General features: G+C 38.5%; 1 protein-coding gene across 1 annotated transcript; it reads left to right on the top strand.

Moving 5' to 3' along the window:
• Positions 1–1553: 1553 nt before the first annotated feature.
• Positions 1554–4432, top strand: LOC147626999 (uncharacterized). The gene is made up of 2 exons (XM_086815586.1): positions 1554–3940; positions 4095–4432. The coding sequence occupies exons 1-2, from the start codon at positions 2443–2445 to the stop codon at positions 4097–4099; spliced, it is 1503 nt and encodes a 500-aa protein (XP_086671712.1). The 5' UTR covers positions 1554–2442; the 3' UTR covers positions 4100–4432.
• The last annotated feature ends 18052 nt before the right edge of the window (positions 4433–22484 follow it).

Raw genomic sequence — 22484 nt, 5'->3', positions numbered from 1 at the left:
AGCAATGAAACTTGATTTTGTACATCAACGTATCTTTGTTTGTGGTGATTCTTTAAGTGTGTAAAATTTCACTTGAATGCAACAAAATCTTTAAATATTTAGCATAATGGTGTATCCAGCTATAGAATTGTACATGTGTGCACCATAATGCTTTTAAAAAAAATACTTGCATCTGTCGATATAAGCATCGAAAAACACTTGCATGCGTCGGAATGAGCGTCGAAAAATACCTACATCCGTTGGAATGAGCGTCGGAAAATACATCGATATAGATGTCGATATATATGTCGAAATGAACGTGGGAACTAGGGATTTTAATGATATAGTTATTACCGACGTATATATCAACAATATTTTGGATGATGTTACCGATGTTTTTGTAGCAACAGTGTTTCTGATGAGAATATATACGCTCGTTGATTTTACAATGCAATTGTTTTACGTCGTCAGCAAAAACCTCAGTATTTTATTGTCGTGTAGTAGTGTTGCAACTCTCCCCCCCCCTCTCTCTCTCTCTCAGTGTGGTAGAAATGGCTAGTGGAATTGCCCTTGGGACGACATGAACCCACCTGGGTTCAAGTCTCTCCGTCGATTGGGTGTATAACACTCTAAGTCGATGTAAAACGACTCCGTCTCCGTGGGTGTGTGTACAAAGAGGACAATTCTCACTACCTTTCTATCACCCAAGTGTGATAGAAATGGCTATGGAATTGCCCTTGGGATGACATAAACTCACCTGGGTTGTTCAAGCCTCTCTGTTGATTGGGTGTATAACCCTCTAAGTCGACGTAAAGCGACTTTGTCTCCGTCTTTCTCTCTTTCTCTCTCTCAATCACCCTCTTGACTCTTGAGGTTATTGTGATTTTCCACTTGTTCCATTTCAATTGATGAGTTATGCAGAGCTTTAATTTAGGAGCGATTTTGGATTAATTATTGAACTAGCCGCCATGGTGGGCCCTGTTACCTAGGCTGGTAAGATGTGGGCGTGGGCTAACAAGGTACACCTTATGCGATCTCGGAGTTGAAAACACAACTTAATACTTACTAGTAGCTAGTTACAGTAATAGCTAATTTTCCCACTAAGGGACGTCGATAATAAAGAGTCACGTTGACAATACTGTCACAACAGTCTTTAGCGTGCTTGCCCTGCAGTGTCATAGTTCTTGGCACTTGCACTGTGCAGGCAGCGCAGATAGGAGCTCTGTGCTCACCTTAATAAAACGCTTGTCTGCCAAATGAGGAGTCTGCCATCGCACTGTCGCAGTCATGCGGCTCCCCTTTGCCATCACGCCATGCAGACTGCAGAGCACCTAGCCTAGGTCCTACAGAAAACGCTCGTCAGTCGTCATCACAAAGGGTTTGGTTTCTCTCTCGGAGACTCGGAGTCTCTCCCTTTCTTCTTTCTTTTCTTGCACGCTTTCTTCCACTCAACGGCACGCAAAAGCTCACACTAACTAGAGCTATACCTTGGTAGGTAGGTGGTAGAACCTCGCCTTCTTCTTCTTTCGTCTTCAGTACCCACCTAAAGCTTGCGTTTATTAGTATCATTCTGCCTATGATCAATTCGCTTTCTCCAAGGCTGCAGCCTGCAATATACCAGCTGCAACACACTTGGAAGTTGGTATTCTCTCTCTACGCCTCACCTGCAAGTGCAACAACTGCAGCAAGTTTACTTGCCTTGCACGGGAGCACTTACTATTAGATATAGTTAGGATTAATGATTATTCTTCTCTTTTTAGCCTCTCCTCTGACCTCTGCTCTCTCTCTCTCTCTCTCTCTCTCTCTCTCTTCAAATGTACTTGTTTACACAGTAGCCTTGTTTAAAAGTACACACTCTCTCTCTCTCTCTCTTCAGTGTAATAGTAACTAGTTTACACACTGCACAGTAGCCTTGTTCAAAACTCTATCTCTTTCTTCAATGTATTAGTTTTCACAGTAACCTTGTTCAAAACTCTCTGTCTCTCTCTTTCTCTCTTCAATGTACTAGACTGTTTACACAGTAGCCTTTTGCAAAACTCTCTCTCTCTCTCACACGCACACAGAGTCACATACATGATACAGCGTAGCCTTGTGCAACACTATTCCCTCAGACAATACTGGCCCCCTAGTGCACATTTCCCATGTGTAGCATCCACCCTACATACGTGACACTGTGACACCCTTTCTCCCCTTCTCCCTTTGTACTCTCCTTAATTATTCCCATTACACCAGCTGTATTGTTTCTCTTCCTATCAAATCTAGTGCATAGTTTCCTTTCCTCTTTGTCAGTTGCCCTCTCAAATAACTCCTCCCTCTTCATCACTGATCAGAAGCCCAAGTGCTCTTGGTCTATATGCTGCTATACACTCATACACTTACAGTTTATTTGTAGCTACTGTGTAATCTAGAATATGAGCTTTTAGCGTCTCTTGTTTCTTGGAAAGCCCACATTGCAAGTAGAATATGATGGAAAGCATTTTTGTTAAGGAAGTGAATTGCAATTTCGCCAGTCAATCCTCCAAAGAGTCCTTCACTTTTTCTTGTTTCAATGATGATAGGATTTCTTATGATGATAGGATCTCTTATGATGAAGATGATCATGATCACGAGCTCTTCTTTGATATGGACATAACCCTGCCCTTTGCATGGGAACATCATCATCATGCTGCACATCACAACATGATTGGAAGCTCTTGTTTGCCTGAAACACAAGAGTTTGAATTCAGCATAACTTTCTCTGAAGATGGGTCATGCACCAATGATATCATGGGAGCTCTCTCTCCTGCTGATGATCTGTTTTACAAAGGTCAGCTACTTCCCCTACATTTGCCTCCACGACTTCGCATGGTAGAGCATCTATCATGCAAGGACACCTCACAAGAAAATGGTTCTACGTATGAAGAAAGCATTGATCTTAAAGCTCATCAAGCATTAGATGTGGGGAAGATTGCAACAGTATCCGAGTTGATATCTAGACAGAAGTACTCCCTGTCTTCCCAAGGCTCTCATGTAAAAGGGGCTGGATTGAAGGGAGCAGGCTCGGCCATGGTGAGGTCACATGGATCATGGATAGATGTTACTGAGATACAAGATGCTAATGTGTTTCCTAATTGCTACAAAGACTCAGCTCTTCAAATGATACCAAATGAAGGAAATGATGATGTAAATTGTCAATCTTCAAAGGGGCATACTAGGCCCTCTTTGAGATGGAAGGTTCTTATACCAGGCTCAAGGAGAAGCTGCCCAAAGCTTGAGATTATCACTGATAAGAGTAATGATCCAAGGAAAGGTAAGGATGGTCAGAAGTGGGGGTTCTCTATCTTGAAATTAAGAGCTTCTGCTTCTTTTCTCAAGTCATTCTTCACTGCAGGAGAGCTAGGAAGGGTGCTTGTGCATCACAAAGAGCATAAATACTCTGCCCGTAATGAGAGATCAAATCAAGAAACTTGTACTAACCCTTTACAGAATGGTGATTATGTGAAGCATCCCCTCGGATTAACTAATGCTGAGGCACAACTAGCTGAGAGGGATAGGATAATCACAAAAGCAAGAGATTATCTACAAAAGTATGTGAAGCTATTCAAATCCATGTATGTAATGCTTTCACATACAAGTGAGCAGCCAAGGAATCTCTTAGAAAACTCTTCTATTGATGGCATGTCAACAGTCTCATCTTCATCTTGTAAAACCAAGCAAAAGCCTATTGTTGAACCTAAGCCTGTCATACGAAGCTTGATTATGGGAACATTAAGGACTACATCTTTCTCCAAACGCTCAAAGAGCAGTGCTGCAGCAGCAAGCAAGGTTACCAATATCAATCACAGTGGTGTGTTAAGGTATGAGGAAGCTTGTGTCAATAACGTGCATTGTAGGGACTCGAACCTTAGCGTCTCATACACGGAAGTGGAGAACTCTATACAGGGAGCCATCGCCCACTGCAAGCAATCTTCTGCTCAATCAAGTAAGACCCATTTCTCATTAATGAAAAACTTAAGTACCCAATTCGAGGATGCTATTAAATTTATCATAACCTAATTAAGTCGTGTGTTTAATTTAATCTGCCACTATTGTAATTAACATAATGATGTGTTGCTGTTTCTCTTTGTTTTGGCTAGGTTGATGGGTTCCCAATTCAATCGTGGTTTTAATTAAATGCAATACTCTGAAGCCAAACCTTGTGGTTTGCACTGTGCTGCCAAAAGAGCTTGCGTTATCGCACGTAGAAAATGGAGGACATCGGCATTCCAGAATGTATGTAAAATATGCAATTATTTATGAAATAATTGATATAAAGAAAATGGGGGTTAGTTTAGTTCTTGTCACGCTCGGCACGAAAGGCCTTTACACATTAAGCCGCCCGTCCCTTTGAGGGCGTCCTTATTTTAAACTAGAGATGTTGTTCGTGGTGTGTTTGAACCCCCTATTGTGACCTGTATAAACTCTTTGAGAGGGCCAACTATATGTAAGGTATAAAGCATAGAAATCTATGTGCTCATGCTCACAAAATTGGCTCTCAGTGTGGTGTATTTTAGGTAATGGTTCTTCTATTGCACTTATGATCAATTCATAAAAATTACAAAAATGGATTAAGAAGTTTTCTCTGAGTTATCCCTTCCACCATTAACGAAACATCACTTCAAAATCATTTCCATAAGAGGAGAGAGATTTTTTTGCGAAAGAAAAGGTGCGCCAAGACATAAAAGAAGGCACATTAAGAGTCAAAAATGATCGATTTAGACGAAATCCATAAAGAGCCTTTCAAAGACTGAACTCCTTAATGTTTATCCTTACCTTGTAAAAACACTCAACTTTCGATACACATGATTACACACTGAACATAACCATGGGGAAGTGTACACATGTAGCTCTTTTGCACATTGGACTTTAATTGTATAGCCTCATTTTTACATTTTCCAATAGCTTTCATTCAAAATGTGCTCCCACCTTCTCACATTTAAAAGATAGTTGTTCATAATTTATAATCATTTATCAATGCCCATCCATTGTATTAAAGTTAGATGTGTCTCTCAGCACGGTACCTGGCAATGCTAGGGAAGAGCTAAGACAGATTCCCAAGATAATGCACTTTGTCTTGAAATTTTCTTCACCCCTCATTCTAAAGGGTTTATTTGGGGTTGAGAAACCATAGATGGTACCTAATTTGAAATTTGCCCATCTTATATTGTGTTTAATATTGAAAGGAGAGTCCTCCAATCTTGGAGATGGCGTACTTAAAAATTATTGCTTTGTTGTGCTTACAAATCATCAACTACATACACTACAACACAAACCCCCCATAGCGATGCGTGTTTTTGTCTTCGCCTACAACGAGCATCGCTACACGTGTCACTATTGAGCATACCAGGCGTCACATAAGCTAAATACGATGCTTTCAAAATTAAATGGTGTGTCACATATGCGATGAGGCGGGAAATGCTTAACTGATGCCCAACATCTCTTTTACCCGATTAAAAACTGGTGTAATAGTGTGATGGTTCTCTCTGCCTCTCTCACATATACACATCTCCTCTCTCTCTCTCTCTCTAACATACATACAATATCAAAGTACTCCTTTTCTCTCTGTCTCTCTCTCTCTCTCACACACACACATCTCTCTCTCTCTCTCTCTCTCTCTCTCACATTGGATTGAGAACACATTAAAGAACTCTCTCTCTCTCGAAGGTTGAGCACACAAGTGAGCAAAGATCTGTTCAACATGGTGGATTATAACACCAGCACATAATTATACTTCAACAATTTACATTTGTGCACAAAGTTGCACAAAAATAAAGCTCATGTAAATATATGTAAGCATACAAGAGTACAAAGTATATAAAGTGATCAAATGTCTACGAATGGTAAAATCTTATAAGTACAAAGGTAGAATGTGAGGCCAGCATAGTCTACTGAATCGTATGCAAATGTTGTGGGTAATAGTATAACTTATATAACAACACCTCGAGCATGGAGGAGGAGGGCCTTCTAGTCTCCATGATCTATACCCTCATCATCCTCATGATCATCGTCCCTTGGCACATGCTACTCTATCGACATAGATTTACGCCTAGTGGCACTCTTTTGATCTACCTCCATCATGTCCTCATCCTCGTGCAACTCCTATGGTTTAGAAAACTTAATTAGCTAATGTTTGAATACTTAAATTAGAAGTAGAATGACATTTATTCGAGATTACTTACAAAAGTAGTTGGTGGAGGTAGTTGGGGCTTCAGATGCCTATAATCCTGATAGGTGGCCATCTCTATCTTTTGAGGAGTGGGCTCACGACCATAGTCCCTTACCTGTTATTTAAAAAACACATCAGTTATCGGCTCCACAAGGGAGGGGGTCACTCATAAATATGTAAGCGTAGCACGTGGGTTCAACAGAATGGGTTTCTTAAATCTCTTTTTTGAACATTTTTTACATACATAAGGGTACCCTTTAAAGGGGGTATTCACATGTTGAATAGAAAAAGGGTGTGATTGATTCACGAGAAATTCACAGATAAGGGGTTTTACAAATAGGCCTTGAACGTATGTGTGATATATAGAGTTTATACATAGTGACTCCCCCAAGCTTATTGGTGGATATAAAGAACATATGATACACACCTACATGCACATATAAGACCAAATGTAAACATTCGAATAATTATTTACAAAAGTGGCCAATAAATCCCTTCTTACCCATCCTGCTAAGACGTAATGTATGCCCAGCCTATAGCCTACTAGCTCATGTTGCATCCTATAGACATACATTTGGAATCAAAAAAACATGTATACATAGACCTAAGATTTAAGACAAGCACTAGTACATAGCTAGAGAGTAAATATTACATACCTTCTGCTGATCCTAATTTATTCTGAGTCACATCTCCTGCCGAAATGCCCTCCACAACTCAGGATGCATACTAGTGGCCGGGTATTCTCCACCACCATTGAGCAATACCTCCTACACATTTCCAAGTCACATCCAAGAAGTTAGAATTAAAAAATAATGCATATATTAATAATTGTGAGCTATGAAACACTCGCCCATCAAGTCACCAAATTTCATGTCATGTAGACATAGGTTACAGCAAACAATGAGTCTAAATATATATTACAACTAGAGATAATACTTACTAGGTTCATATGAGTAAAGATTTCCAAAAAAATTGAACATGCTATGAATACTTTCACTACAAACTCATACATAACCGACTATAACGAGTAGTTACTCTAATTTTTCTTTTGTTCTAATGACAAACAGGTTCCAACTCATCCTCCCGGTACACCACCTCCTCCACCATGCCTATGAGCTCCTATGATAGAGTGAGGAGGTGTGTCCTCATCTTCATCAACATCTGCCCTGCGACATCCTCTAGATTCGTGCAATATGAAACTGATGAGGCACATACATACTACGAGCAGAGAGTTCCATGGTGTGTGAATTATCAAGGCACTCAATGACGGACATGATGGCAGTAATGCCATATCCACGAGCTAGAGTTTGAAAGATGTCATTATGCACCAGTACCAATGAGACAGGATCAACCTATGGTAAGTGGTATTTCTTTTTTCTAAGCATTCTACATTTACTCATTCAAAATCTATATGATCTTGATAGATAAAGTGATATATATAACATGCATCTCGGTACAATCATCATGGCCAAATCTAGTTGTGCATCTTTTAGATGATGACAATGGCTTTCATGGGCTCGATCAATCTATGCTTCCTCGCACGCAACATAGTTAAGCTATTCTTCAGTTATAGATAGAGGCACGTGCGCAACAATTACCTCTTGGTTCTCAGTCCAAGACATCTGGAGATCATCCCTTACCGAGTTGCCTACTACCTCTCATAGAGACATATAATCGCAGACATTATGGCGGCTGGTTGGGAGCATCACTTTTGGCTACTGATAGAGAGGCTTTCACCTTCTAGGCTGCTTGCTATGTGATTGTGCCATCTACAATTGCCGATGGGGGTCGAGGTCTTCTTATTGCAGAGGACTTACATGTCCCAATTCACTCTGAGGTCACTCTTATGACATTTTGTGGACCTATCTATTCATGGGATCTGTGGCATTAGCTTGCTCACTATATCAAGAGTATGACCACATATGGGCTATGTTCTAATGCTACCTCTCTTACTAGAAGAGGCATTACCCATAACGAATCAGAGAGATTGTATATCAGTGTGACAGACCTTACACTCAAGGAAATATATCGGGGCTAATCAACAGTATAGCAGAAGGAGAAAATAAAGAACTAATTATACTTTTGTGGGAGTGTGACAATGGTCATGAGCTAGCGCACATGAGTAGAGATGTGCCTAGATACATTGTAGTCAATGCTATTAGATCATGAGGAGTTGCTAGTGAATTATGGTTGGCATAGGTAACTGCTAGCTCCACATAGGGAATAGATGTATGTGTAACATTTTTAGTGCACATGTCTTTTGTAACGGGCTTTGATCCATGACATTCTAGTAGTATATTTAGATTTTTCACTTATTACATCTTATGGCTCTCAAGGTCCTATTAATTTGAGTATATTTTAAACATGTGTACATGATGTTGAAATTTGATGAGACTTTGCAAATGTGTTTACTCATGCTTTGTTATAATTTGTTTTATTACTTTGTTGGCACTTATCTTATTATGAATTATTATGTCTTTATGATTGTCTAATTCGTATTAGATCACACGTTCCGGATTATGATGTTGCAGAGGATGTGCCCTTATATCATAAAGGCCACTCTCATTGTCAATAGAGTGTATGTGGTTCCTAAAAGCACATGATCCTAGTACTTTTCAAAGGTTGAGAGAGTAATACCCATGTCAAATAGAGCAACCTAATGATGTGGACCATGATGCTGATGGCATGATTAGGTTTCTTAATGATTGGATTCATAGTAATACATATGATAAAGATCCTCATGAAAAATATCTCCAAGAAGAAGAACTCTCACAAAGAGGGTTCTTCTATAACGAGATTATCTATGACCTTCCTCATCCCGAACCTCCAAGCTCGCTACTCTTCGAGCAATGTATCAGTTTCAGCATTACTAACTGGATCATATGTATGGATGTAAAGTGATAGTGTATGTTTATTTTCCTAATAAACTATTATTGTTATCAGATTCCTTTCTAGTAAGATTCTACCGCCCGATAACACCATCCCAAAAGCAAGGAACGAGGCACGAAAGATGATAAGACCAGTATTGGACTTGACCACAAAACCATCCATGCATGCATTAATGATTGCATTTTGTATTGAGGAGAGCATCAAAACTCTATTCTCTATCCCAAATGAGGTGCTTCACGTTTCAAGGAGGGAGCATCATCCAAGAGGATTCTAAGACATAAGGTTCTAAGACATTTTTTGTTATCCCTGAATAGGGTACCTATTTCGAAGCCCTGAGTTATCAAAGCTTATGGATTGGGCGGCAAAGAATGTGAGCATAGACGGAATCCTATGCATTTGATCTAACTGTGAAGCCTTCAAGCACATTGATAGAACATGGCTAGGGTTTAGTCGAGAACCCCATGACTTAAAACTTGGTGTTGGTCTCAATTGAATCAATCCATTTTTGCATAAATCAAGCAATTGGTCAACTTGGCCAGTAGTGTTGATCAATTACAACCTACCATCATTCATATTTATGAAGAAGGAGCATATAATATTGAGTTTACTAATTACAGGTACATGCACAAGCAACATGATCTAAAATTGTATCCACCTGATATGTTTATACATCTTGAAAACTTTGATTTGATACAACACTTTCATGTAGAAAAATGACAAGTCAAAGAAATCAATGTATACTGGCACCACTCGATCCAAGATCTACAACAACTATGGAAAGGGATAAAAGTTCTTGACGTGTCCAAGCGTACATGTGAATGAAGCTTTGAGGTTTGTGGCATTCTAACATGGACTATTTATGACTATCATGCCTATAGTTATTCTTTAGGTACATGATTAGAGCTACTTTGTTTGGATTTGAAAGTGACGTGGAATAGGTCTATCGACAAAGGGTTACAAGGCATGTCCACCATGCAGGGATTGGCTAACGATCGAAATATAGCAAGAGTATCAACAAAAATATATATCTCCAACATAGAAGATTTCTTCCTAAAGGACACATATTGCGATCAAAAGAGCAAGCAATACATTTGACTGGAAGGACTGAGAGTGGAGTGTCAAATATACAGAGGCTACGAGGGTATGAATTTAAAGGAACAAAACTATAAACCATCTTTATGGCCTATTATAAGTCCTAAAATAGGAAAGACGACTTATTATCGTGCACCATGGGTACTGACAAAGGTCAAGATGAACACAATAAATGATAGGATGAGATAGATACGTACACCTAAGGCTACGGTACATCAATGTCAAAATATGTTTACTATAGATGATAACAGTCTTTCTAGGTTAAAGACACATGACTGGCATAACTTCCTAAAGGTATGCCATGACTTTGAGTCTTATTCTTGACATTTGTTAATTTGTCTGGATATTAATGCCAAAGGTGGACTAGCCGCAACATATCTTGCCACTTGTAATTGATCGATGCTTAACCGAGGGCATTCAAGATATCGTATATCATTTGGGATCACTTGCAAGGTAATGCTCCTTCAAAAAAATATCTAGGGTTCTTCTTTGCAATTGAAGTTAGTTATATCAATTAGTGTTTTGTCATTTGCTAGATGGATCACATCAAAGGAAGTAGACACTCGAGAAATTCCACAAAAAAATAGTTGGACTACATAGAGCTCCTATGCTTGATGGAAAAAAGAATTTCCTACCTCCTTTTTTGACATCCAAGTCCATGTGCTTATCCACCTTTTTAAGGAGGTAGAGTTTTAAGCACACGATGGATGTTTTGTATTAAAAGATTCATGGGAGTCTTGAAGGGTTTTGTGCATCAAAGAGCAAGGCCCAAAGGATCTATGGTAGAGGGATGGTTGCATCATGAGTGCATGTACTATTGAAATATATGATATACAAGTGGTAAGGGGTGAGAGAAAGAGGTCATGTAGGTGTAAACACACCCCAAATAAAGTGGGCATGTGGGTGGAAAAGGGATCTAGGGTTGGCCCAACCCTAGCCCTTGTTGGTGGACCCTATATAAAGGGCAAGAGGCCTCACTTTTTTGTAACAACAAAAGTAACACATTCACAAGGAGAAGGTCAAGCCAACTTTGTCCAGTGGCTAGAATAGAAGGTAATATAGAAGCTTTCTATACATCTTGTGTTCTTTCTCTCTCTCATATATGTTCCTCTATCTTGCCATCAACTATCGCTTCCCTTGTGCATACTCCCCATAATTTTGACATGGTATCAGAGCCTTGCAAAGGCCAAGTTCCCCTTCAATCCCCTTTTCTCTCTATCTCACTATCATAAGCCATTCACATCCTCATCAAGAAAGGCAATGGGGCAGAAGAAGGTGAAAAGAAAATGAGAAAAAAGGGCATCAAGAAGGAAGGCAACAAAAGAGCTTCACCAAAGAGGAGATTCCATCATCAAAATCAAAGATCTTCAACAAGTGAAGGAAGCCAACAAATCGAGAAAGCGGGAAGAGAAGAATGAGAAAAAAATGCAAGCAACATTGGTAAAAATTCTAGTTTTTTTCTGCCAATATAGCTATGTCGTCGATTTCTTCCATCCCTTTTTGCATTTTTTTTACGGCCATCATCACAAGCACTTTCCGTCGTCGTCCATTCGTTGATTGTCTAGTGGTTGCATTTGTGTTCTATGCATAGTAAGCACTACCGCCTTGTGTATGGCAGGTGTTGTTTCTTAAGCAACAGCTATGTACAGTCATCCCGGCAGTAGCGCCCAACGTGGCCCATGAATGAGCGCTTCAACAAAACGTAGCCGTGCAGATGACATCACAATGTGCACAGGGAATATTTTTTGGTGAGCTTCCTACAGTGAGCTTTTTTACTATTTTGGTGAGCTTTTCTAAAACTATTTTCTCATTCACACTGTGTGGTGGTTGGTTGATGGCCTCTACTACACCACCTACAAGCACACAAGAAGAGAACACAATGGGATCAAAACTTGGGGACACTGATATCCCAACTCCAAGGGCACTAATCAGAATGCACCTGCCCTCTTACCTCCAACTATCTTTGTTAGACATTTTAATACCCTCCCAACCTCCCTATCTAGTCTAGCTGCCCTCTTACCTCCAACTATCTCTGTTAGACACTTTAACTCCCTCCCAACCTCCCTATCTAGTCTAGCTGCCTCCTTCCGCTGTCCTCCCAGGTCAGCTCTGACCTCCAACACCTATTATCTTCAATTTCATATTCTCTTCTGACCACAACTGACATCCAGCTGACCACAACTGACATCCAACTGACATATTCTCTTCTGACCACAACTGACATCCAGCTGACCAAATACCACTCCAGCGAGCTGACACAGAACTCTTCAGATTCTGCCTCGAAATGCCTCTACTAGTCTCTAGACAGAAAATTATCCTCCAAGATCTTATAATGTCCTCTACAACTAGCTGACCTTATATTCTCAACCCCAAGACCTTCCTAGTCCCTTTGCTGACCTTCTTTTTTCGACCCTTCTCTAACCTTCACTCAGTGATGACAGCCTCAATAGTCTAAAGCAAAATCGGTTGACTTAAAAGCTTTGTCTAACGACACAGAAACCTTCTCCAAATTTCCTCAGACTTCCACAGGCCCTCATGCACCTCTAAACTTGAAGAGATATCACACTAGAGGCTCTCTGTTGACTATAACTGACACCCAACTACCTTTGAAATGACTATCCTCTCAAGGATGACCAACCTGACTCAGCTGACTCAAGTTATCTCTTCTCTGTGTCAATTGACACTTCTAGTCCCACAGAACACATACCAAACATGGATCCAACCTCCTAGACCCTTAGCTGGCTCAAAACTGTTTGTAGCTACCACAAATTAACTGTTGTGACTGGTGACTCCAAACTATCAGCTGGCTACTGTGACCCACAAGCACTTCCCTTCGCCCAGACACACCAAACCAAGTAGTCTACACAAAAAACTCAGCAGCTTGATTTTGCATCAGCTCTCAAGGGATGGTATGTATCTACAGTTCAATTTTGCATCATTTATGAAGATACACATGCACAATTACATCTGCTGGTTTGATTTTTCTAGGGAGGGTACATCTACGTTTCTATTTGGTTTTTCAAGGGAGCTGCTTCTCTTTGAGTTTAGACTCAAAGTCGTCAGCGCGCGTGCCATCAGTGCAACATGGAGGCCATCAGTGCAAAGGGGAGACCACAACAGCTTGATTTTGTATCAACGCGTGCGCTGAGTCAAAAACTGGGGAGAGAGTGGCTAGGTACACTACCTTGCTATTTCATCTGTTCTTTTTTTCATACCGGGTCTGCCTTCATGAATGTGCATTGAAGTGTTGTTGCTTGAAACTTGAATTATTTTGAGTGCAACGGGGAGGCCATCAGTGCAAAGGGGAGATCACATCAGTTTGATTTCGCATCATCACATGCACTGAGTCAAAAATCGGGGAGGGAGTGGACTGTGGCCAGGTACACTAGCTTAATGTTTCATCTGTTCTTTTTTGCATACTATGCTTTCTTGCAAAAGTGGGGTCTACCTTCATTAATGTGCATTGAAGTGTAGTTGCTTCAAACTTGAAGTATTTTGAGGGCATTCATATGAGTGTGTTGGCTCCTCCTTTCTGGTCGGTCATGATATAACCTTGTGGGTGTGGTAAAGCAACATGCTGCATGGGATTCATGGACTTCACAGGTTGGAACTCCCTGATTTGTAGGTAGATTCAAGGATGTTTTGTGAAAGTTTTTGAGAAACAAATGATGGGCGTTATAATAGTATTGCTCGGACCACGGTGGCCACAAATTTCTCTCAAGATGTCTTCATGTTTCAAAAATTTGGCACAACCAAATAAGGAGTCCCTATTAAGGGGTCTACCAGTAGACGATCGACATTGGATTAAGGTTGAGCTCGCATGTGAGCAGAAGACAGGTGGCTCAAAGGGTTCATGGTACAATTCCCCAGTGGCTACATTGACCCAACTAGTTTGGAAGGTAATCTTCATGTTTTTAAACTTTGAAAGGTTTCTTTATAGTTAAGTAAAGAAATTCTTGTGTATTTGAATTGGTAGAGTGAGTTTGATGCCTATGCGGAGAAAGAGCTTGAGAATACTTCTAGAGACATGACCATTAATGCCTCTATCACACTGATAAGAAGAGTGCAATAATAGCCAGTTGAAGAGGTATAGGACCATGACGAGTTTTGTATCAGCTAGACATCAGAATGACCAGCTAATGATGTAGGGGGCTTTCCCTATCTTGTTGGTGCTTGGGAGAAGTTCATGTGAGACTGGTCTGACAGTCTAGGGGCTGTCAACTATCAGCCAGTGGGAAGGGTAGAGGTCTATGTGGTTTCTATGGCAACTGCAGTCTCAGAAAAGTGCCTGTGATATAAGATCCCACCAAGTTTAGAAGTTCCTGAGGGCCTATGGTGTCAGAGGACATTTGGAGAGGATTTCTGTTTTAGTTAAGGCTTTTGAGTCACTCATTTTTGTGTCAAACTGCTGAGGTAGAATTTGGATAGGTTCACTCAGAGGGTCAGAAGAGGGTCGGCATAGTGTCCAAGAAGGTCGTGGGATTGTGTATGAATGTCAGCTGATGATAGAGGACAACTGAGGATCATGGAGGATCTATTTCTGACTCGGGCCTAGTGGAGATATTTGGAGGCATAATGTGAGCATTTTTGTGTCACAGCTGGGAGTGAATTTGGTAAGCAAGCTAGGTCAAGAGAGGCTTTTGGGTAGATGGTTAGAGCTTTTGGAGGTCAATGCTAACTTGGGAGGATAGTCAGAGGTGGCTACTCATGAGTTACTATGCCATGGAGCTTTATTTGTGCTAGAGCTCGCTGAGATGATGAAGGAGGAAATCCCTATGAGGACAAATCTATTGTTTGATGTGTTAGAACTAAGTCAATCATCTTCAAAGGTGAGGATAGAGTTAGATTGAATCAGTTAAGCATTAGAACTGTCAGTTGTGGGCATAGAGGGCTTGCCTTGATCTGTCTAGTGGGTGTGAAGTGCTTGTGAGCCTGGTCTGACAATCTAGGGGTTGTCAGCAGTAGTCAGGAGTGAGAAGGGTTGTTATGATGGTGTTTCTGTAGCATCCATGAGTTAGATGTTGTAAACTGAGTGCTTATAAGGTTGGATCCTTGTGTGGTGAGAGTGGTCTGAGCATCTAGAGGTGTCAGCTAACACACAGAGAAAGGAAGTCTGGTTCACATTACAATGCTCCAGCGGCTACATTGGCCTAGCTAGTTTGGAAGGTAATCTTCATGTTTTTAAACTTTGAAAGGTTTCTTTGTGACTAAGTAAAGAACTTCTTGTGTATTTGAATTTTTTAAGAGAGAGTTTGATGCTTCTGTTGGGAGAAAGAGCTTGAGGAGATTGCCACAGACACAACCATTGATGCCTCTATCACTGATAGGAAGAGTGCGGCAATAGCCAAGGTGGAAAGGACATTGAAAGAATGTGCCTATAAGGTGATAAATGCCTCCTTCACTTGTCTTTATTTGATCATGTAGACACAAATTGATGTGTTATTTTTATGTAAGATGCTTGCAATTTCAAATCCAAGCAATGGGCCAGGATTTTTCTCAATCTTAGCAATACCATGATGTCTTTTTTTCTTCTTTCGATTCTAATAGACTCTAAGTTTGTATGTATGAGGTGGTTGGTTAAGGTCCATGATGAGACCACTCTTGAAAGTTTTCCCGAAGTGACAGAGGAATGACTCAATACAAATGGGGAGACAAGCATGTATCCGAAATGGATGTAGGATTGTGGCATGAATGAATGGCAAATGCAGTATTTCCCTTGGTGGTTGGAATACCCAATAGGAGAGTACCCAAGGGATGAAGAAATATTCTATAAAGGTACGTTGAATTGCATTAGTAAAATGACATGTATCTATAAGTTTTTAATGTTTTTGAAGTTTTTTAATTATTAAGAGCATTGTCACATAAATCAATTGGAGAATGTTGGTGAGGTGGGGTCGGCATCTAAGAGAATCTCAAGGGAAAATACAACAAGTAAAGTGGTGGAATATTCTATTAAAAAGAGGCTTGATTATTTGAGCTAAAAAGCCTCATCCTCAAACAATTAAGCCTCATCCTAGGCAAAGAGGAAGTCTTAGAGAGCATCATTTATGACTTTGGGTACATGATTTTCATGATCTTTTCCAAGTTCATGTTTGTGTTTGAGACATTGTTGTGCTATGGTTGATTCCCAAAGGGAAATTCTCTCAACTTATTTTTCTTTCGATGTGTGTTTTTCAAGGTGATGCTTGTGTCAGAAATAGAAGCCATGTAATGTCTCTCTTAGAGCAGACATTGTGAACTTGACAACTTCATAGGAGGCTGGCTTAGTACTTACCTTGCAATTTACTCACATGCATCTCTCTTGAATTTTATGAATTGAGATTTTTTTTATGTTGCTCTTTTTATGGAATTGTAATTTTTCTACAAAAAGTGAAAGCTAGTGGGTTGTGTCATTATGGATAAGAAATAGTTGAAGCTGTGCACATTTTCTTTGCAAATTTTGCAACAAATTTCTTGATAGAGTCCATTGATGAGAAGAGGGTTTGTATTAAGTTTCACGATCACTTTGACTTGAGCTTCTCACTAATGTAGACAAAGATTTATTATTTTTTGTCATTATATTACTGAAGGTGCTAGATTGGAATACATTCTCCATTGCTTTGTCATATAAGGTTTCCTTCATGGCAAACACTTATGTAGTTGATTCGGGTTGGTACATACTGTCATGCTCATTGGACCACTTTGGAGTGGTCTAACACCATGCCACAAAGCAAGAATTCAAGATGAAGCAGACTCTCCATTATATACTAGCCACGCATTACGCTCGGAGTTCCACTAAGGAGAGGGTGAGCTACTACATCACATGATGATTAAAATATTTTTTTTATCATGTGGGTAAGTATTACTATGTCATATATGAATTTATGACTTTATATCCTCCGTAGGTGGAGGCACTTGTGATTGGGATGTTCTATAAGAAGGGAAATAAACCCTTCTATGATATAATTTATGGACAAGGTATTGACTAGAAGGCATTCAAGGCCAACAGTGGAGTAATCATGGAGCCTCTATCAGCCACATATCATGGTCAGGGTAGACTTTGTGGTCCTGCAGAGTGTGCTTTGGAGTTTTACAGGTTAGCGAAAGATTATAATGCTATATGTGTATTAGTCCTTTTTTTATAGTATGCATGCCAATATCATATTTGAGTTCCTTTTATAGATGGTTGATGTCCACCTTCACTGTGGAAGGGAATCCATTATTGACATATTTTCAAGATGTGAAGGACTTGGAATTGTTTGCAAAGAGATGGGATGGCATTGTTTGTGTGTTGATTATGGCACTACGGTTTTTGATGCCCATCTCAAAGAGTTCAGAGTGTGTGTTGCCTGGGCGTGATCGCCACAATAGGATTTTGTCTAACAATTTTTTTTATGATTGTCTATGATGTGGCTATGTTGTGATGAGAAATTTATCATAAAATTTGTGGTTATGGTGAGATGTGGATATGATTCCTTGACTATTCGCACCAGTGATGTAATGTAAATGAGAGACTTTGTTGTGTTTAGTGATGTTTGGTGTTTTGCAGGTTGGCAAAATTATAATGCTATATGTGTGTTAGTCTTTTTTTTCTAGTATGAATCGAGTTTCTTTTGCAGATGTTTGGTTTTTGCCTTCAGCATGGAAGGGGAATCTATTATCGACATATTTGCTGACATGTTTTAGGTTGATGATGTCATTTTGTCAATATTTTATGATATTAATGTGATAAGATTTTGTAAAACAACATTTGCTATGCCTGCCTATCATTGATGACAAATTTGTCATAGACTGCGTGCCTAGGCTATGATGTGGCTTTGTTGTGATGAGCAATTTATCATAGAATTTGTGCCTATGGTGTGGTGTAAAGATGAAGTGAACTGAAATATGATTGCTCCAATCACAATGATCAGTACTATAATTGATAATCTAGAATATGTATAGAGACAAATATATGGAAAATCAACTCACTGTAATTAATCAAATGCTTACAATAATATAGAATATTGTAAAGCTCACCAAAATAGCAAAAAAGCTCACCATAGGAAGCTCACCAAAAATATGCACCCGGTGTGCATCACCGCAACCATGTTCTTTCTAATGGGGGAAAACAACACATTTCTAAAGGTTCCTTTTAAACCTTTCTCTCAAAGGTTTTATAATTTTTTAAAAAAAATATGAGATCCCTCATTTATTTCAAGCTCGAGGTAAGTGGAGGAAGAAATTATTTTTCTCGCTTTGGAATTGCAAAGTATGCACAATTTCTGAAACCAAGCAAATCAACGCATCAAACATGAAATCTGACCCTTTTTTTTTATGAACTCGTGTGCATGGAAATCGTCTAGTGTATTGTGATTGAGTTAGACATTGCTCTTGTGTTGGTAAACAAGAATGGTAAGACCTCTCCTAAATCAATGTTCACATTGGTGTATGTATTTTTGCATCATGATGAAGTGGAAAGGGGGAAGAAAGAAGCATATTGAGAAGCATATGCATAAGCTATTAAAACATGAGTGGAAGCCATGTGTTGGTCTATGTGGCATTTGGACTAAGAAAGCTAGCATGATTGGAAGGATACATGTAAGTACGCATGAAGTGTGTCTACCATGAGAAAGGATTAGAGAAGCATGAACATGCAACCAATGAAGCCAATGTAATGAAGAATGGTACATCCAAATCCCACTTGAAGATTGTCTTTTGTAAGAAGATGGTTTCATCAAAGAGACGGAGCAACAAGGATGGTGCACAAATCCACTATGGAAGAGATGGTACCAAAGATGTTACTAAGGTTGAGGGAAATTATGCAAATTCCTCAAATGGTCTAGATAATAAACTCTTCTAATAGACGAGTAGAAGCATGTTTGCTAGAACTAGGAGTGAACCACATTTCTCTATAGCTCATCACTTTTGTAAAAAATATTGTTACGGACAAAATAGGTAATATTTCTTGAAAACGAGAAACATTTGGCATCTTTTAAAGATTCCATCAAAAAAGTTTAGTTTTTTACCTCTTTTTAAAAAGTGGTCTACGCATGCGTACAACACTACCAAAAAATGATAATATTTTGGACACTTTATACATTTCTTACAATTTAAGGGTGGTTGCAAGATCAAGGTGCCCAATTTTGTTCACTCAGGTACCCTGTAAACAGTAAAAAAAATAGGCATTTGTTTACATTTAGTGGCCAATCTCTCTTAGCTAACGAAGGAATTTCCTTTTAAGTTCTTTTATTAGAACATCATATGCAAAGTTGGGGATATAGTTGCATAATGTGATTAAGATAGTCAAAAGTCCTCATTTCTTTAGGTACAAAGGACCTTATATCTTCACATAATATAGATCTTAAATTGATTTGTTGAGAAAATTTTAAGCTATCTCTCTGTTTTCTTTAAATGTTTCAAGGTCTTTAAACTGTTATAATATATGCCACTTTTCACACACCCACAATAAGTACTACTTAAAATACTCAATCTTGTAGAGCAAAAGAGTGGTAGATAGTGAGACATTAGTAGACTGCGGTGGTTAGTTGAAATTGAAAATCCAATGGTTGGATAATTAATGACCTCTTTTCCAATCTAGCATAAACTAGACAAAACTGGACACCCTGATCTTGTAACAACCCAAAAAATGACATGAAAAAAAAAGACTTCGTTTTAACACTTTATTCGTGAGTTTGGGAATTTTCCAACTCCCATTTTTTGAATACTAAAAAGGTGGGACCTGGATAACATGCCTATAAGTTTCTCAAAACCATATCATGTGACCTATTGTTGGAAAGCACTTGGAAAATGGAATCTAGTGAGCTATAGAGCGCTCGATTTGGGGTAACGGTGCTCAAGTTATGATAAATCCAAAGATTTGACCACGTGTCCCAAACTACTAGGAAATTCCCATATTCCCCAATATGGTGTTTTTTGCTTACTTTTTGAGATTATAATTGAAAATTTAACACTAAGTTTTCAAAAAACATGCCAAAATAGAGACAATGTTTATTATTTCCATCTTCAATCCGTTTAAAAAATGATACAACTATAAAAAGAAGCTATTTTCCAAACATATAGCTTATGGCATAGTTATGGTTTCTCATAATCATTGCTACACCATCACTAGTTGATGTGCCTTTCCTTGAGAAGGTAGACGAGGCATCCTCTTCTTCATTATCCACAAATACATTTTTTTCTTCTATGTGTACACTTGAAGCTTAGACTCCTTGGCTCATCTGCTATCATGTTAGCATGATTGAGGATGTGCTAAAGAGTGAAACTATAAAAAATTATTTATATGATTATATTACAAAAGCATTATCTTGATACAGTTATTATCTTAATTATAAAACCCTATTTTGGCTCTTGATGAGAGTAGTATTAAAATCCATTTTGAGACTCTTGAGTATCATAATTTCTTAATTGATAATATATACTTTTTAAAAAAGAGTTCGTTACGTACAGATGAATTTTAAAATATCATAAATAAGCTATTTAAAAGTTATCTAATTTTGAAAAATAATTACACACTCATTTTTAAAGAAGATGTGTCCTTGATGTGATAAAAAGGGGTTAGATGGTAATTTTAGTTATTAAATGAGTTTAGGAAGCATGAAAAAGCTCGCTTTAAGAAACAAAAGTTTATACTTTCCAAAATACTTTTTTGTAAAATATCAAGCAGGGACTTAGATTCGAATCCTACTGGTTACTACACATGGTAAGGATGTTTTAGCTACAACATTTGCGGCCAACCTAATGTTAAGTAAGAACTTCTCAGCTAGAGTTGAGGTTTTTCATCAACTTGATACAAAACATCAACTTTTATGAAAATTTAATATTTTGCATCAAGTTGATGTAAAACATCAACTTTATATGCAAAACATCAACTTTCTATGCAAAAGATCAACTTTTTTACAATACTTGATGTTTTGTATCAACGTTATGCAAAACATCAACTTCCCACAAAACTTGATGTTTTGTATCAACTTTGATGCAAAGCATCGAGTTTTGTGAAAAAGTTGATGTTTTGCATCAACTCGATGTAAAACATCAACTTGTTCATAAAACTCAATGTTTTGCATCAACTTTGATGCAAAACATCGTATTTTATGGAAAAGTTGATGTTTTGCTCGAGCAAAACATCAACTTTTAGCCTAAAAATTGATGTTTTGCATCGAGTTAATGAAAAACATCAACTTTTCCACACAACTCGGTGTTTTGCATCAAAGTTGATGAAAAACATCAACTCTACCACAAAACTTGATGTTTTGTATCAAGTTTCGAATGCTCCAAAGAAGAAAGTTGGAGGATCGGAGGTCGATTTTCACAAACGGCCTGTTTTAGCAATTATGTTTGCATTGGCATGCTCATACAACCTATTCCACAAATGTTGAGTACCAACACGACTATGTTTCGACGCGATGTGCAGACATCACTAAGCGATTTGCTGCATCAAATCGACAGGTCGTTTGAGCATGCCACCGTGCCTCCTTTATATGGCTGACCATTTCTCATTTTTATCTTCTTCTTTTAACTTAAATTAATTTAAATTGGATTTATAGAACTCTAATCTACACAATTTTCTAAATTCAGAGAGTAAACAATAAGAAAAGTTTAATTAATCTCTTAATTAATCTTTCTAGGATTAAGAAAGGCTCGAATGTAAAGAAGAGAAAGGGGGTGGCCTTTTTATCAAGGCATAGCATTTGAATTTAATTCAAACATTTGCAAAACATAAAAATTAAGAAAACCATAGATTTTTCATTAAACAAAGTAAGAAAATTAACTTACATAGAGCTTGTAAGCTCTCCTTTGGCTTGAGGGATGGAGGGCTCTACTCTTGTTTGAAGCAAGAGTGGCCACCAATTCACTTTGGAGAGGATTAGGCCAATAACAATTGAATTATTAAAAAATTCAATTGTAGATAGCTCAGGATAGGAGCAGAGTAACAGTGCATAAACACCATTAAGCGTTTACAAAGGGGAAGGCTTCTATTTATAGAAAAAAGTGACCTCTAACCAAGAAAATTGATTCTAGAATTTTTCAGATCAGTTTGGTCAATTTTTGACCATTTTTGGGTCGGTTTAGCTTACTTTTTGGATCTAGTTTTGAATTAGGAGAGAGGAGAGATGAAAATATCTCATTTTATTGATTAAAAATTGGGAGTACTGATGAGAAAAAGGAACCTACTTCATGAGGGGATATCCCCACACTGAGGTGTCAAAATTCAGTTTTTTAATTATTTTCTTTGGTCGTTAGTCCACTCTTCATCTTATGTGAGCATTTACTCATTTTTGGGGGGTTTTTCTTTTATTCTTCAATTTATCTCCTCCCTACATTTGGATTAATCTTATTGGTCCATAGGAACCTTAATTGG

The sequence above is a fragment of the Cibotium barometz genome, chromosome 21 (genome assembly GCF_041138505.1).
Source record: "Cibotium barometz isolate CiBa-2024 chromosome 21, ASM4113850v1, whole genome shotgun sequence".
Lineage (NCBI taxonomy): Eukaryota > Viridiplantae > Streptophyta > Polypodiopsida > Cyatheales > Cibotiaceae > Cibotium > Cibotium barometz.
This window is presented reverse-complemented; position numbering and strand designations above follow the sequence as displayed.

Bases quoted from the DNA above. Each gene is read 5' to 3' on its own strand.
- LOC147626999 (XM_086815586.1), top strand. From the start codon at position 2,443: ATGATGGAAAGCATTTTTGTTAAGGAAGTGAATTGCAATTTCGCCAGT.